This window comes from Bos mutus, chromosome 3, assembly GCF_027580195.1.
Source record: "Bos mutus isolate GX-2022 chromosome 3, NWIPB_WYAK_1.1, whole genome shotgun sequence".
NCBI lineage: Eukaryota > Metazoa > Chordata > Mammalia > Artiodactyla > Bovidae > Bos > Bos mutus.
This window is the reverse complement of record NC_091619.1, coordinates 4,266,629-4,284,860: the sequence shown is the minus strand read 5'-3', so window position 1 is coordinate 4,284,860 and position 18,232 is coordinate 4,266,629. Positions and strand designations below refer to the sequence as shown.

The window sequence follows — 18,232 nt, the reverse complement described above, 5'->3', positions numbered from 1 at the left end:
TGGGCTTCAAATGTGGACAAGAAATCTCCTACTGATGGGAGGAAATATGGTCAAATGTCCATTTCAGTTTACTTTTGGATGCCAGTTGAGCTGAGTGGAACTCCCAGGCTGGTGGACCCCAGCAAGTTACACTGCTACACTGAAAAGAGTTAATGATAATTGCACTGTGGTTATATATGAGATATCTCTATTAATAAAATCAACCTACAAACTTAGCTAATGGGAAAGAGCCTTCAATGTATGTAACATGATACCTGGCAATTTGCTCAAAGAAAAAGTGATTGTGGGAAGTTTGTGTGTGAATATAGAGAGGGGGATACATGATAAAGTATGGCATTTCCGTTTCAAACACAAACAGTTGGTGGATCTAGGTAAAGGCTATATTTGTGTTTATGAACTGTTTTTATTTTTACAATATTCTGTAAATTTTCAATTATTTCTAACCCCAAATAAATACAAGAATGACATGACAGTGTGACATCACATAATTAGGGGTTGGAAAAAAGCCATAGCAGGACAGGAGAGTATCCATCAGCTTCTCCAGGGGGTGGGGGTGTCAGGGAAGGCTTCATGGAAAAGATTCAGGAGAGACTGGAAGGATGATGACTTGACAGAGGTGTGTGAGGCCCTGGGGCATCTGACTGAGGTGGGAGCAGGACAGGTTGCAGGGGAGAACCGTGAGGTCCCGTCCATCCCCAGAGTCTGTTATGGAAGGGAGCCCTGTGTGAGTGTCACCTGTGTGCCCAGGAGTGCTGCCTCCTGCCCCTCCAGCCAGCCACACATAAAACAGAATTGCCTGGGCCTGAGGCTCTGCTGCAAAGCCAAGTAGGCTGGGGTCATGTCCGACTCTGCGACCCTAGAGATGACAGCCCACCAGGCTCCCCGTCCCTGGGACTCTCCAGGCAAGAACACTGGAGTGGGTGTGCCATTTCCTTCTCAATGCATGAAAGTGAAGAGGCTGCAGTGAAGAACGCTGAGTCCCGTGTCCCGAGACTCTGTAGGGAGACCACATGGACTGCAGCCCACCAGGCTCCTCTGTCCATGGGTTTTCCAGGCAAGAGTACTGGAGTGGGGTGCCATCGCCTTCCCCAGGGCCTGAGGTTCAGGAAGCTTCAAAGGAAGAATGCTCGAGGGTGCGGCCTGCAGCCCAAAGTAGGCTGGAATGGGTGGGGCCCGTATGCTCAGCGCTTTAAGTACCTCAGACCTCCCTGCAGAGGCAGTAGCTCTGAGACTCCTCCTGGTTGGGCGCTCTCAGCTCCTGGCATCTGTGAGGAAGGAAGCAGAGAGCTAGCTCCCTGTGCTGAGTCTGAGACAGGATCCCAGTGTGTGGGGAGCCACAATGCCAGCTCAGGTCTGGTCTTGGCCTTAAGGATGGGGAGTTTCAGAGAAAGGACACTGTGGCCCCTTAAGGATTTGTAGGGTTGAATGGGGTGGGGTCTGTTCCAGGAGGTTCAGACTGCCAGAATCCCATCACTTTCCATTTGAGTTTTCCTTACTCAGAGAGTTCAAAGAGAAAGGATGGAAGGGAGAGAAAGGATGAACCAGCCAATGACGGTGTGCATGTCCTTTCTACTTAGGGGACAGGAGTCAGGTTTTACTTCCTGCTGTTCCTCTCTGTGGCCACCAGAGGGCAGAGTGCAGGTAAGTCACTCAGGAGCAGCAGTTTCATCAGCTCAGATGTGCAGTGGAGCAGAGAGAGTAGAACCAGGTTGGATGCTGAAGTCCTGGACTAGAGGGGAGTCATGGAGATGCAGAGAAGCCACACTTTGCAGCCAAATTGAGCTGTGGCCAGAGTGTTGATTGCTGGTGTCTCTGGATGTTTGGTCTGAAGCTAAGGCCTGTCCTGGGGCCCCATCTGTGCCTCTGTGTGGCTGAGGGGCTCAGGGGAGCCATGGTGGTGAAGACTGGGCTTCCTTCTAGCTGCTCCTGCTCCTATGGCCTTGGCCTTGGGGTTCCCAGAGGGTGCTTGGTGGTCAGGGCTGTGTCCAGGGAACATCCTTCCCTAGTCTTCATCCTCACGATTCCATTTATCACAGTAGGCATAATGAGAGTTTTTGTGTTTAATTGGTTGTGGAGAAGAATGCAAGTGTTGAGTATGTACTAGATTGTGGTCAGCTAGTCTTAGCAGAGAGAATCCTGACCTCTGGGGCCTCACAGCCTAGTGATGAGCCTGTGAAGTGGGAAGGGGCTAGGAGCCAATGGCCAGGAAGGCTGGTGTGAGCGGCATGAGACTGAGAATTATCCTCACATCCTCTAGCAGGGACACTTGCTGTTGAGAAGTTTTGGGAGGAGGAAACCTGTGCTCCTTACCTGTCTTTCCTTCCAAGAACCTGCAAGGAAATCAAAGAAAGTTGCCATAAAGCAGCTGGTGAGTAATAAACCAACTCAGCATCCTTTCCTTTTAACCACTTTTTAGCTAAACAGATCTTGGTCATGGAGATCAAGAGGGTGTGTGTCTACCACTCCTGTCTGCTCTGACTCCAGCTTCCAGCCTAGGATATCTCTATTGGGAATTTTGAGGCTTTTGGGTCCAGCCTAGTTGTAGGAGACATGATTTTCTGAACACAGAGAGAATGTGGTGTTTCTGGTGAGTCTTAGTATGATGGCTGTAGCTCCAGTGAGTGTAAGATTTTTCTCTGCTTGTAAAGAAGTTAGTTCTGCCCTAGTATCATAGATTCTGGTAGAAAACATGAGCCTCCAGAGGCAGAGACATAGAGCTTTATTCCTCACAATCACAGAAGTAGCCAGAGCATCAGCCTTTTCCTGTGCTGGTGTTCTGGGTCCCCTCCCATCCAGTGATGTGAAAGGGCCAGGAGATATCTGCCCATGTAGTTTGTTTGCCAAATGGCTCATAAATTGGGTTCGTCAAGCAAATGTAAGCCTTTTCGGATAAGACAGTTTATTTTCTCTGGGGCTGAGTACAAGGAAGAACTGTGCAGTTAGGGAATCTGAATCTCATATAATGGGCAGTGACCATGCCTGCCCTTACCTCTGAGTTGCAGAGGCTACACCCTGATGTAGACTTGAGATGTGGTCAGGTGTGATTTCTGGCCTCTTCTGGCCAGAAGAAGGCTCTATCCCGAGGGAGATACCATCTCTGTCTCCTAGGATGTTCGCTCTACAAAGTCTTTGAAAAGGTAGCGTGGAACAAAGGCAGTCAGTGTCCACAGAGAATTGTCCTCAACAAGCAGATATGTGTGGGAGCCTTCAGGATACATTTCTGACTTCCCAGAGTCTTTCTGGTTGTGAGTCTGAGATGGACCTTGTGCTCTCAGACAGGGGGTCTCTGACTGGTTCCTTCTGTAGATGGCCTGTATCACCTCCGCACTGAGAATGGTGTTGTCTACCAGACCTTCTGTGACATGACCTCTGGGGGTGGCGGCTGGACCCTGGTGGCCAGCGTCCATGAGAACAACATGCGTGGGAAATGCACGGTGGGCGATCGCTGGTCCAGTCAGCAGGGCAACAAGGCTGACTACCCAGAGGGCGACGGCAACTGGGCCAACTACAACACGTTTGGGTCTGCAGAGGCCGCCACCAGCGATGACTACAAGGTACTGAGCACCCAGGTGGGAAAGGGTGGGAGCTGCTTGTGGCTGGAGCAGAGCATGTGGAAGGAGGGTGGGAGATGGGGATGTGGCGGTGGGGCTGGAGAAGAAGAAAGACGGAAGTCCATGTCTTGAATGACAAATTCCTCTCACCAAGGTTGTTTGTGTGGTGGGGTCTCGTCGTCTGCTGGAGGGAGGTGGGGGTCTGGGCACTGCTGGGCACCTGTTCCCTGGAGACCTGAGCTCTCAGCTGCACTGAGGACTGCGTGTATGGGTCTTTGGCTGGTGGCACCTTCCTGACTGGTCAGGCTGAGTGTGTGTCCCTCTGCAGAACCCTGGCTACTATGACATCCAGGCCCAGGACCTGGGCATCTGGCACGTGCCCAACAAGTCCCCCCTGCAGCACTGGAGGAACAGCTCCCTGCTGAGGTACCACACCAACACTGGCTTCTTCCAGAGTGGGGCACAATCTGTTTGGACTCTACCAGGTACCTGGCGCTGCTGGCTGGGGGTCGGGGCACTACTTTTGTTGAGCAGAGAGTCAGGTGTTTGGGATGGGGAGTAAGTCTGCTCTGTCCATATCACTAAGGGCCTCTGCTTGGCTTTCTACTACCTCTGGGTCTCTATGAACTAGTGTGCCGCCTCTTTCAGAGGAACTGTGAGCCAGGCAGGGGAAGAAGCCTGGGGAGAGGATTGGGGCGGGTAGAGAGTGAAATAGATAAGGGTCTTGAGGCTGGTTAGGGTCTGAGCTATGGGTAGGGATGGGGAAAGAATCACCAGTATTATTCATACTGATTCTGAATAATGCCACATGAGGGTATTAAAGCCTTTACTGCCCAGAATGGCAGTATCTCTGTTGTCTTCCACAATCTGTATTTTGGGTCCCTGCAGAAATACCCAGTGAAATATGGAGCAGGGAAGTGCTGGACTGACAATGGCCCAGCCATTCCTGTGGACTATGACTTTGGTGATGCTGAGAAAACTGCATCTTATTACTCACCAAATGGTCAGCGTGAGTATCTGCTTCCAAAGCCCAGCCATCAATCCTTCTCTGCACTCTTGGGGAAAGGGTAAATAAGAACAATTAATGATTGCCAGCATTTATGGAACACATATCAATACAAGACACCAAACTGTTTTCTAGAAACTTGTCATGGTTTTGTGTCATTTAATCATCCTGAGAAATCTATCCTCCTGCCCCCAGTTAGAGCATCAGAATATTTTCCAATGAGTCAACTTCTTAATCAATATACTGTGTGATGTAATAGCATCATTCCTTCCAAAGAACACCCAGAGGATCTTTCAATAGCATTTATTAATGTTTTTCAGGTGAGAACTGGACTTTGTTAGGTAGTGAGAAAAAACTTGTTTTTAACTATGATGGATAGCTTTTATTTGAAATTTATTTTTAAGACATTTGTTTATTTATTTAAAACAGGAGACATGGGTTTGATACCTCAGTAGGGAACATGTCCCTGGAGAAGGAAATGTCCCCTCCTCTTGAACCTCCCACCCCAGTGTTCTTGCTGGGAAAATGTCACAGAGGAACCTGGTTTGGTTTCTGAAGTCTATAAGAATCACAAAGTTAAGAGCTAATTAATGTGCAGAGACTAACACTACTAAAGTTATGAGAAAAATTTGGGAAATGATGGACCATCAGTTTTTACATTTACTATTTCAGGGAGATAAAGCAGGTAACTTGTCTTTGGTGGGAAAATAAGAGTCATTTTACTTTAAAGTCATGGTAATTGGATGAGAAGTGTGCCAGCAGAGACCGATGGCTGCTTCTGATCATTGCTTATTCCTGCTGAACCTCTGGAGGTCTTCTTGCTGATCTGTCAGTGGATCTAATTTTTCCTATGAGCCCTAGGCAGACAAGTGACTCTTGTGAACATGAGCCTTGGTCTTGTTACCCCAGATGGAAGGAGGGTCCCTTCCAGCCAAATTCAGAGCCAGGATGTAGCGGCCGATGTCTACAGAAGTGCTGGGTTTCATCCCCTAAGCTTGGAGTGCTGGCTGTAACCTGACCTGTTGATTTAGGGAATCCCTGGGCTGGTCAAAGGGAAATTGTTTCCAGTTCATCTTTTGAATACTTAGGCTTTTCTCTGCCTCTTCTTTTCCAGGAGAATTTGTTGCAGGATTTGTCCAGTTCAGGGTGTTTAACAATGAGGGGGCAGCCAATGCCCTGTGTGCTGGGATGAGAGTCACTGGCTGTAACACTGAGTTTGTGAGTTTAGGGATGATCCCTGGCGTGTGTGTGTGTGTGTGTGTGTCTATGTGTGTGTGGGAAAACTTGATTGGGATGTTTGAATGTAAATCTCCTTGCCTTGCATTTTATTCCTTTGCAGGTATTTTGTGGACATACTTTTAAAATTGTTACTATTGCTTTTAAATTGAGATTCAATGGACATAAAACATTTTATTAGCTTCAAGTATATAACATAAAGATTCTATATTTTTATGTATTTTGAAATGATCATCACAGTAACTCTAGTCAACACCCACCACCACAAATAGTTTCAAATTCTTTTGTCTTGTGATAAAAATTTTAATATCTACTCTCTTCGTAACTTTTCGGTGTACAAATCAGTATTATTAACTACAGTCACTAGTCTATACTTTACATCCCAGGACTTAGTTTATAACTGAAAGTGTACCTTTGTCCAGTGGATATAATTTCCTGTATTGAAGTCCAATTTATCTGTATTCTCATATATGATTAGTACTTTGAAGCTGTGTTTAAGAAGTATTTTCCTATGTCGAGATCATGATGATATTCTACATTCAATGGAGAAACTTTATTCTTTTATTTTTTCCCAGTATTGAGAAGCGAGCACTGTAGTTGTGGTTAGTGGAGACTGTCTCTGAAGGACATTTATGGCTGGGGGGCAGGAGGAAGAGAGAGTCAGAGCGCTAAGAGCAAGAGTATTCATTCACTACCTTTTCCTTCCACACCTGTCAGTCTGGGAAACGTGACCCTGAAGTCAAGGACATCTTCACTTCCCTGTTCAGTTACCAGCTGTCCATTTCTCAGTCGAGGTGTAATAGCTGTGTCTTCATGGAAGGGTCCCTAGATGATTTGGAGGGTGATGCAGGTGTGGGCTCTGGGAGTAGGGTGGGATGTGTTCCCCCTACACTGGCTTGCAAGGAACCTTATCTTGCTCATTAATGCTCATTTGCATGTACCCTTGCAAGCACTGATTCCTTAAAAATACATGCTAGGGAACCTACAAAGTGCAGCTATTAGAGATGCAGAGCTGACAGAGTCATCTTAAGGAACTCAGACTGAGTGGGAGAGAGATATAAATGCAAGACTGCAATCTCATGTGGTATTGCCTGTGATAGCAACATAAAAAGGGGCTCTGGGAACACAATCCAGAAGCTTCTACCTGTACTATCGGCACACAGTTGATTCTGCAGGAAGGTGACATCTTTGCTGAATGTCGAAAGATGCGTGTAGAGTTCAATAGGCAGCAAGGGGCAGAGTAGTGTCCTTGAGCATGAGTAACTGACATGTTCAAAATCACTGGGATTTAATAGACTATGGTGTGTTGAGGGGGCAGTGAGCTGTTGTGTAAATTGTATCATGGTATGCACATGGTGTAGAATTAAGAGCTGATGCTGGAAATACTTGCAAGAATTAGGGCAAAGAGGGGCTTTTGCATTATGTCCAGGACACAGAGTTTATGTTATAGGTGATGGGACACCTATAATCTGATGTTATGGGACACATCAGAGGAGTTTGACCAGATTAGTGACTTGATCACTTTGGTTTAGCAAGGAGGGGGACATGGATTCAAGAGCAGGGAAATAAGAGTCAATGAGACCATGAGGCAGGTGTAAAGGTACAGATGTGAAATAGTGAGGACCTGAGCCAGGGTGGCCTTGATAAATTTGAAAGAGCAAGCATGGATGCATAAACAGTGAAATCAGCAGTTCTTGAAGATTAAATGGACGTGGGGGATGGGAAGTGAAAGAGGCAACAGACTTCAGGGTTTTGTTTTGGGTGATTGGCTATCAGTTAAGATGGGTGACAAGAAGATAAATAGACTCACGGGCAGCAAGAGAGTGAATTAGTTTTGTTTTGCTTAAGTGGAGTTTTAGATCTAGTGATATGTAGGTGGAGACATTCACAGGGCAGCTGGATAGGGGGTTTCAAGCCCAGAAAATACCTGGCTGGTCATTCAGATTTAGGAGTATATCTTGGCAATATATGATTATGCTGGTTCTAGCAAAAGTCATGGGTGAAGACAGACCATCATTGTGAGAGTGAGGTGTGGACAGAACTGTGAGCAATAAATAGCCTTTGGGGGATCCATTGAGGAAAAAGGGTGGTTGAGGGGTCTGAGAATAAGCATGAAGGAAGGTAGAAAGGAATTCAGGAAAGCATGGTTTCAGAGTCCACTGGAGGGAAAGGTTTTTTCAGGGGAGGGGTCAAGGCAAGTAGGAAGAAGACCAAACTTACAGGGGATTCGGCCATTAAGAGCTCACTGGTGTGTTTACAGCCAACTCCTCACTGTGTTTTCTCCTGCCCCCCAGCACTGCATCGGTGGAGGAGGATTCTTCCCAGAGGGCAATCCAGTGCAGTGTGGGGATTTCTCCTCCTTTGACTGGAACGGATACGGAGCTCACCAGGGTTACAGCTCCAGCCGGGAGATCACTGAGGCAGCTGTGCTCCTGTTCTACCGCTGAGAGCTGTGTGGTGTGAGACACGGAACCCAGCTCCTAAGCCCAGACCCTCAGAGGTGGAAAAATGGAACGCTAACAAGGAGGGGAAGGGAATAAATTACATCACTTTGTGCACTTTGTGACTCTCACTGTCTTTTAATTCCTTTTACAAATTGAAACCTGGAGTGATGTTTTACAATGATGCCTCGTAAGCTGGTGATTTCCACTTTAGACTTCCGGAGTTTGGAACTTCTAGTCTCAGGTATCCCAGACACATATTTGCTTCTCTTTCTAGGGAACCCCTATGGGAGACTGAGGAGCAGGGAAAAATCATTCTTAATTTTACTACCATTCTATTATTGGTTAGCCAAATCAAGCTCTCTGCATGAGTATCTTAAAGAGGAAAAGCTGATTATTATTTAGTTTCAGTAGGAGAAAAAGAAACTGAGGTCACAGCTGTCCATTTCCTTTATTCCTCCAGTTTTGACAGTTGGGACAGTGTCTCTAAAATGATTGGGTACTATTTGCAACATCTCTGTTTTGGGGAGGATTCTCACAATACCAAGGAATTCACTGACAGCTAGTAGGGTGTCCTACAACTCAACTCCATTCTGACCCAGTCTACCAGGAGACAGCGTCAGATCCCCATGTGAAGGGCTCAGTCCTACCAGTCTGCCCCTGAATCCCCTACTCCAGACACCGGTTGCAAGTCCAGATTGTCACCGGTGCTTTGACTGACTGGCTGTAGATGGGAGGTTCCAGTGAATCCCTCCTTGGGTTCAATTAAATGGCTAGAGTGGCTCAGAGAACTCAATGAAAGAGTTTATCTACTAGATGATGAGTTTATTAGAAAAGGGTGTAACTCAGGAACAGCCAGATGGAAGAGACAGCTGGAGCCAGTACAGGTGAAGAGCCCAGAGCTTCCTTGCCCTCTCTGAGTGCAGCATTTTTCCCTAGTCTCCACATATTCACCAACCCTGAAGCTCTCTAAACCATATCCTTTTGGGGTTTTACACAGACAGGTTTGATTAAATCATTGACTAGGGAAATTGATTCAACCTTCCAACCCTCTTCTCTTCAGGAGAGTCAGGGTGAATGGGCTTGAAAGTTTCAACCCTCTCATTTCAAGGCAGATTCTAACTTCACTAACATGACTGAAGATCTCTGAGGCAGAGTCTGAAAGTAGCCCATTCCAACTGAACTAGAATTGTTGGTTTTTGCAGAAACAGAAGCAGTGGGTTCCGAATGATATTATCTGCGAAGTTCAAATAAGTCCAGCTGGTACCTAGTGCCCAAGCAAGATTCACCCAAGTGTCAAGATAAATTTCTTTTGGATAAATTGATCCTCCAAATTCTGTCCACAGAATCACACCAGAGCTTGTAGCTGGATGTCCCCAGTCTGTAATGCATTGTAAAGTTATCCCTTGTCAGCTTGGATTTGGCACTGTCCCAGGTCATGGGCTGGAATCCAAAAGCCAGACCTCACAGTCAAAGACAGTTGAATCATGGATTGCAGGTTCATCAAAATTCTGGTCAACATCACAAACACACTCTCTTGTAAGAAGACTTGATTTTACCATTTTTCTTTACCATGTTAGTGTGAGAAGGTAGTACCAAACTCAGATTCAAGCTTCGACGAATCTGGTTCTCATTTGTAATTGAATTCTGCATTGTTCTGTGATTGATCATACGGTGTGTGTCTTTGGTCTGCAAGCTGCCAGGATCATGACCCATGTATTAGATGATTTGAGTGCTGAGCATGCCTTGTCAGTGCGTCATTTTGCTTTCACATCGTGACAACACCAAACCAAATCCTTCATTGAGAATATCTCTGGCAGATTTGCCAAGGTCAGCGTATGTAGATGAATGCACATTGCTCACACACAGAGTTCTGTGTATAGGTCTGATGGCAAGACTGTGAGAAGAGGTGGTCCGGTGTCTCCTCGGTGAGTTCTGCAGCCACAGCTGAGGCCATGGGGTTTGCTCTGGGTTGAGCAGCAGCTATCCTGGTTGGAAGGTGAAGTGAAAGCCATGTGGTTGTTCTTGGCTAAACCTGATTTGCATAGTAGTTGGTCAACGATGGTTAATGCACAGTTGACCCTAGAACAATGTGTGGGTTGTGGTCACCAATCCTCCAAACAGTCTAAAATCCACATATAACTTATGGCTGATCATTTGTACCCATAGTTTCTTCATATCTGCAGTTCCTCTGGGTCTGTGTTCCACATCTGCAGATTCAACAAGTCATGAATTGTGTGCTGTGCTGTGCTTAGTATCTCAGTCATGTCTGACTCTTTGTGACCCCATGGACTGTAGCCCGTCAGGCACCTCTGTCCATGGGAATTCTCCATGCAAGAATACTGGAGTGGGTAGCCTATCCCTTCTCCAGGGGATCTTCATGAATTGTGTAGTACTATATGATTTAATATTGAAAAAAGCCAACATATAAGTGGACGAGCACAGTTCAAACCAGCTTTGCTCATGGGTCAGCTGTGTTTGCTTTTTTCCAGTATCTTCTCTTTTTCTCATCTCCCTAATAAATCTTTCCCCCTTACTAGCTCATTCCAGATTTCCATCCTTCTCCTTTATCCCTTCTTTCTTACTCCTTTTTGTTACCTCTTGCCTTATTTCTCTCTCTTTATGTCAGATTGCTACAAATCCCAGCTTGAATCTGCTAGATGTGTAAAGCCAATCTACTGATGCAGGATTGTGGTGAAGGAAAGTGCAGCATTTACTGCAGACTCTAAGCAAGGAGTTTGGGTAGCTAATGCTCAAATCCTAGACCATGAACTCCCAACTGGCTTTCAGAAAAAAGTGTTTAAAGGCAAGATAGGTAAGAGGGTTGCTGTATGCAAGATCAACAGGTGGACACTCTTCTGATTGGTTGTTGGTGGGGTAATTGGGACTCAACATCATCAACCTTCTCCAACTGATCTGGAGCCCACCTACTTGTGGTCAGCCCCCAGTTACCTTCTTCCATATGTTGTGGGTTTCATTATCTGCAAATCATCTTGAAGGATATGGCTCAGAAGAGATTTGTCATCTGGAAGGAATATGTTTGGAGTCCTGGCAAACTTCTGTTTCTTTTCTCTTGAAAACTCAACAGTCAGTTTTACGGGTCTCAGGCTAGGAATCCCTGGGTCTTGAGGACCTCTGTGAATTTGTCAGTTTTCTTCTCTATGTTCTTTTCAGTTTGCTTCTGTAGCCTCATGAGCTGCTCCCCCCTCCCTCTCTCCACTAATGGATGTTGCTCTTCTTTCTCTTCTCCTCCAGGGTGGCTGCTACTGCCTCATACTTCCAATCAGCCTCGTGAGCTAGGTGCCCTAGGCAGGAAAACTTGAACATAGGTGTCAGATGCACATGGATGTCAAGATGTCACCTTGAGGATGGCAGGCATCACTGTCCACTTTTTCATGTCATAGGGTGGTGGGATCCCATCAAGTACCTTGAGGTGGTCCAGAGTGGCCTGGCCTTGCCCGGTCTTGGGGGTACCATGTCTCACACTGTCAGCCAGAAGATGCAGTTGAGGGTTTGGATTTGGGAGAGGTTGGTGTTCATCTGCTTGCGGAGGAAGGCCAGGCACTTCAACTTGTTTCTGTAGAAACTGCCAGGAAATATTGATTCCCCAGCAGTGCAGAAATACCACCTTCTGGCCCAGAAGCACCTTCTTGGCCAGGGTGGCTGCCAGGTAGGCCAGGAGATGGCCTCAGCTATCAAACACCAGGACCTGCCCTTCTGCCGTCTTTGGCAGTTGTGTGGGAAAGAAACTTTTGTTACTTAAACAGGATACTGCGTCTATAGCTGTTTACTTTTGTAATTCATTAAACTGTCTATTTATGCTTCCAATCCTTTTCTGTAAGTGTATTAATTTTTTATAATAAAGTATTTTTTTAAACAATAAATCCTAAATAGTTCACAGGGAGAAGCTGGACTGGATGCAAGTTTGGAATGGGGCAGCTTTAAGTCACACTATTCTCTCTCCACACAGACACAGACTGACAATTTTTTTTCCTAAAGTAGATTTTGAATTATGCTGTTGTGGACTGGTGATTGGTGATGAATCTAAATTTACAAAAAACAATACTCTCTCATAATCAAATATTTATTTACTCTTTTACATTGACTGAGGTTCACAACAAACTGTGGACAATTCTTCAAGAGATGGGAATACCAGACCACCTGACCTGCCTCTTGAGAAATCTGTATGCAGGTCAGGAAGCAACAGTTAGAACTGGACATAGAACAACAGACTGGTTCCAAATAGGGAAAGGAGTCCATCAAGGCCGTATATTGTCACCCTGCTTATTTAACTTATATGAAGAATACGCCATGAGAAATGCTGGACTGGATGAAGCACAAGCTAGAATCAAGATTGCCAGGGAAATATCAATAATATGCAGATAACACCACATTTAGGGCAGAAAGCAAAGAAGAACTGAAGAGCCTCTTGATGAAAGTGAAAGAGAGTGAAAAAGTTGGCTTAAAACTCAACATTCAGAAAACCAAAATCATGGCATCTGGTCCCATCACTACATGGCAGATAAATGCAGAAACAATGGAAACAACGAGGGACTTTATTTTTGGGCTCCAAAATCACTGCAGATGGTGACTGCAGCCATGGAATTAAAAGTCGCTTGCTCCTTGGAAGAAAAGTTATGAAAAACCTAGACAGTATATTAAAAAGTAGAGACATTACTTTGCTGACAAAGTCTATCTAGTCATAGCTATGGTTTTTCCAGTAGTCATGTATGGACGTGAGAGTTGGACTATAAAGAAAGCTGAGAGCTGAAGAAGTGATGCTTTTGAAGTGTGGTGTTGGAGAAGACTCTTGAGAGTCCCTTGGACTGCAAGGAGATCCAACCAGTCCATCCTAAAGGAAATCAATCCTGAATATTCATTGGAAGGACTGATGCTGAAGCTGAAACTCCAATACTTTGGCCACCTGGTGCAAAGAACTGACTCATTGGAAAAGACCTTGATGCTGGGAAAGATTGAAGGCGGGAGGAGAAGGGGATGACAGAGGATGAGATGGTTGGATGGCATCACTGACACAATGCACATGAGTTTGAGTGAACTCCAGGAGCTGGTGATGGACATGGAGGCCTGGCGTGCTGCAGTTCATGAGGTCAAAAAGAGTTGGACACGACTGAGCGACTGAACTGAACTGAGCCTTCCTCCACACTGTAAAGATTTCCAGCATGTTCCCCACACAGTCCAGCCACAAACCCTTCCACGTCTCCCCAGCTGAGCCTGTCCTGTACTGGAAGATCTGTTGGCTGCAATCCCCACCTCCTAGCATCTCCCTCGCTTTCCCCAGCTCCTCTTCACGGCCAGTGCTTTAATGTTCCTTGCTGCTTCTACAGTTTCCTTCCTAGCTTCTCTCCCTGATTCCTAACTTCTGGTGCACGGGAAGTTCAGAGATGAGAGAAATTGATCTACAGGGCACAAGGGCACAAAATGGGGAAGAGAAAAGTGGAGAGGGCAAGTGCCAGGCGTTCTCATAATCCCACTGACCAGCGGCAGTGGGTTGCTCTTCCTTTCAGGTATGTGAGAAATGTGATGCTAAAGCCCATCCTGACAGCCTGTTTCCAGCACCACTTCTGATGCTTTTTATCTTAGCCTGTGTCTTCCACACATGGAAACCTGAGGCAAAGATGAAAGTGCCAACACACGAGTTGCTATATGCCAATTCAGAAAGATAAGGACCAGGAAAAAAAGAACGCAATGAAGAAAAGCCTCAGGAACTCTGTGATGTATGATCACTCTGCCTGTCTTTCTCTCTTTCTTTGGCAAATTAGAATTCTTTTTATACATATATGCTAAAATACCCACGTGGTTCTGCTATGTTATTTGCCCTAAAAAGGCGGGGTGAGGCAGAGTGAAGAATCCCAGTGCATCTGAGGGGGGCTTTCCACAAAGTAGAGAATGGTAACCCTGTCCCCAGGCTACTGTCCCTCTTGCTGTTCCCAGTCCCCAATTCCTGCAGCAGGAAACCCCTGTGGTCTGGCCCTGGCACTGGGAGAGTAGAAGGTACCTGAAGGGCCGGGTGAGTGAATGAGGACGTATGACCTTTGAAACAAAAACACTGCAGTGTTGGGAGCGGGCTCTCTGTGGCTCGGGCAGCTGACTGGGCCTCCTGCTCTGTGGCACAGGTTGGTGGGTGTGGGATGGCCACTCCTCCAGGAGCAAGGAAGGCTCTGTCTCAACAGAATAGTTTCTCAAAATTGCTTCTGGTACAAAATGAATGTACCGGAGATGTGAGGTGTGGAGCTGCAGAGGCCAGGCCAGCCACCCTCCCCAGACCTCAGGTCATGGCGGCACAGGTGAGGCGGGTGGGGGTGCTGCTGCTCTGGGAGGACTCGCAGGCGCATCTAGAAGGAAGCACAGTGAGTTTGTGAGTTTGTGTGTGCATTTAGAGAGAGGGAATACATGATAAAGCAAACGGGGTGAAATACGAAAAAATATAATTCACATTCTTACTAACCCTCCTCCACCCTGTAAGCATTTCCTGTGAATATTTATTTTTCAAAACAAAGATGAATTTAGGTAGAAACTATACGGATTTTTTAAAGTAATATTGTTATTTTGGCAATGTTCTGTAAATTTTCAATTATTTCTAACCCAAAAGTAAATAAAAGAAATACATGACAGTGTGGCATGCCACAATTGGGGGTTGGAGAAAGTCCAGTAGTAGGACAGTGAAGCATCCATCAGCCTTGCCTGGGGTGGGGGTGTCAGGGCAGGCTTCATGGAGAAGTTTCGGGAGAGACTGGAAGGATGACGACCTGACAGAGGTGTGTGAGGCCCTGGGGCACCTGACTCAGGTGGGAGCAGGACAGGCTGCAGGGGAGAACCGTGAGGTCCCGTCCATCCTGAGAGTCTGTTAGGAAGGGAGCACTGTGTGTGCTCTGATCCCGCAGGGCTCGCCCTCCTCATGGTGAGTGTCACATTTGTGCCCAGGAGTGCTGCCTCCTGCCCCTCCAGACAGTCACTCATTCCTTCTCATTGCCAGGGCCGAGCCTCAGGAACCTTCAAGGGAAGACAGCTCGACGGTGGGGTCTGTGGCCCGATGTGGGCTGGGATGGGCAGGGCCCACACTTTGCTCTCCCCAAAGGCTCAGCATTTCACCCACCTCAGACTCTCTGCAGAGGCGGTACTCTAAGTCTCCACCTGGCAGGGAACTCTCTGCTCCTGTCATCTGCGAGGATGGAAGGAGGGAGCTCTCTGTGAAGTGACGAATCTGTTCTGAGTCTGAGACAAGATCCGGGTGTGTGAGGAACCACAATTCCAGCTCCCTGGTCTTAGTCTCAGGGATGAAGAGATTCAGAGAAAGAAATGCATGGCCCCTTAAGGCTTCGTAGGGTTGGATGGCGTGGGGACTATTTCAGGAGGTTCCAGAATGCCTAGAAAGCCATCACTTTCTGTTGAGTTTTCCTTACTAGGAAGTTGACGGAACAAGATGAGGGCAAGAGAATGAATGGAATCACCGTTTGCATGTCCTTGAGAGGACACGGCCCAGATTCTGCCTCCTGCTGTTCCTCTCTGTGGCCACCAGAGGTCCCAGTGCAGGTAAGTCACTCAGGAGCTGCTGCTTCTTCAGCTCACGCAGGTGTGCACCCAGGTAGAGCAGAGGGAGCAGAGCTGGGTAGGAGGCTGATGTTCTGGCCCAGAGAGGGAGTCGTGCAGATGCAGAGAAGTCACATTTTGCAGCTGACAGAACTGTGGTCTGCGTGCTGATTGCCTGGCCTCTCTGGATCTGATCTGAAGCTAATGCATGTCTTGGGGCCCCACTCTATGCCTCTGGGTGGCTGAGGGAGCTCAGGGAGCTCAGGGGAGCTATGGAGAAGACAGCGCTTCCTTCCAGTTGCTCCTGCTCCTATTGCCTTGGCCTCGGGGTTCCCAGAAGGAGCTGGTGAGGGTTGTGGCAACAAGCAACCTTGTCTAGTTTTCCATCCTCTCAAGTCCAAAGGTCACAGTAGAAGTAATGATACTTTTTATTTTTAATTAGCTGGGCAGAAGAATGCAAGTGTCAAGCATGTACTAGATCATGGTCAGCTAGTCTTACCCGAGAGCATCCTGACCTTTGTGGCTTCACAGTCCAGTGATGAACTGGTAAAGTGGGCAGGGACTGGGAGGTGATGGCCTGGAAGGCTGGTGTGAGCAGCTTCAGACTGTTAGAGAATTATACTTGCATCCTTTAGCAGCATCCCGTTCTCCTGAGACATTTTGCAAGAGCAGAACCTGTGCCCCTTTCCAATCTTTCCTGCCTCGAAGCAGCAAGGAAACCTAAGAAAGTTGTGGTGAAGCAGGTAGTAAGTAATAAACCAATCCAGGATCCTCTCATTGTACGCACTTTTAAGCTGAACAGATCCCCGTAATGGAGATAAAGAACAGTGCGCCCATCTCTTCTGTTTATCCTGGTGACTCTTGAGCAGTGATGAGTGTAAGATTTTCCCCTTTTTCTAAGCTAAAGAATTAGCCACTCACAGTTTCATAGATGCTGGCAGAAAACAGGAATCTCTTGGCAGTGTGGCAAGGAAATTCATTATTCATAGCAGTCGCCAGAGTATCAGAATTTTCTTGTGCTGGTTTTCTGAGCCTCAATCCCAACAGGAGAATGGCAAGAGGGCCAGGAGGCAGCTGCACAGGAAGTTTGTTTGCCAAGCAGGCTGACAAATTTGGCTTGTCAAGAAACAGCAAGAGTTTTTCCTACCAGAGAATTTATTCTCTGAAGGATTGGGTCCAGGAGAGGAACTCTGCACTTAGAGAATCTGAATCTCATATAATGTGCAGTGACCACGAGAGAGCAGCCAATGCCCTTGTGCTGGAATGAAAGTCACGGGCTGCAACAATGAGCAAGTGAGTTGTTGGACAACACAGACAACAACCTGTCTGTGTGTGTGCATGAGTGGGCACCCACCCCATGGAGTACGATGCTATGCTTCTCTGTGGCTTGTAGTTTTACTCTTTTGCTGATATTTTGTGAACATAATTTTTAAAGTGTTACTATCACTTTTTAATTGAAATTCGATTGACATTTAACATTATATTAATTTCAAGTATATGCCATAATAATTCTATATTTTTATACACTGCATATGATCGGTATAATAAGTCTAGTCCACGCCCACAAGCATATGTAGTTACAATTTTTTTTCTTGTGATGAGAAATTATCTATTCTCTCACAACTTGTCAATGTACAATATAGTGTTAGTTACCATTCTGTACAATACATCCCCAGGACCTATTTCATAATTGAAAGTTTTTCTCTTTTGACCGCTGGACATAATTTCCTGTACTGAAGTCTAATTTGTTTGTATTCTCATGTATGATTAGTACTTTTATATTGTTTAAGAAGTATTTCCATATGTTGAGGTCATGAAGTTATTCTCCAATATTCATATTAACTTGTAGAAGCTTTACATTTTTGTTGTTTTTCTAGTCTTGTAGAAGAGAGCACCATAGTTGTGGTGACTGGACACTGTCTTTGAGGGTCATGTCTTGGCTGAGGGGGAGGAGAAAGAGGGAGTCAGAGCTCTAAGAATAATAAAGTTCACTTAGCACATTTTCCTCCCACACCTGTCACTCTGAGAAACATGACCCTGAAGTCAAGGACATCTTCACTTCCCCCTGCAATTATTAGTTTGTCCACGTATCAGTCAAGAGGCAGCAGCTGCGGCCTTGTGGAAGGGCCTCTCGCTTATATTCAGAGGATAATACAGACGTGGGCTTTGGGAGGTAGGGTGTTTTCCCCCACTCTGGCTTCCATAGAGCCCTATCCCGTGCATCCGTGCCCATTTGCATGTGCTGTGAGCTGCGCGTGTGTGCTCAGTCATGTCCAGCTCTCTGCAACCCCATGGACTGTAGCCAGACAGGCTCCTCTGTCCTTGGAATTTTTCAGGCGGAAGTACCGGGGTGGGTTGCCATTTCCTACTACAGTGGATCTTCCCGACCCAGGGATCCCACTCCTGTCTCTGGCGTCTCCTGCATTGGTAGGCAGATTCTTTACCACTGG

General features: G+C 46.5%; 1 protein-coding gene and 1 pseudogene across 1 annotated transcript; one reads left to right on the top strand and one right to left on the bottom strand.

The window, feature by feature from the left end:
- Window positions 1-1,226: 1,226 nt before the first annotated feature.
- On the top strand, window positions 1,227-8,351 carry ITLN2 (intelectin 2). Its single transcript, XM_070363028.1, is given in 9 exon segments — window positions 1,227-1,351; window positions 1,578-1,641; window positions 2,258-2,368; window positions 3,307-3,554; window positions 3,880-4,007; window positions 4,009-4,036; window positions 4,440-4,560; window positions 5,672-5,775; window positions 8,088-8,351. Coding segments are annotated over 9 exon segments (969 nt in total). The 5' UTR covers window positions 1,227-1,339; the 3' UTR covers window positions 8,241-8,351.
- A 2,986-nt stretch (window positions 8,352-11,337) lies between these two features.
- LOC102280152 (large ribosomal subunit protein uL13 pseudogene) lies at window positions 11,338-16,441 on the bottom strand (annotated as a pseudogene).
- Window positions 16,442-18,232: the final 1,791 nt, after the last annotated feature.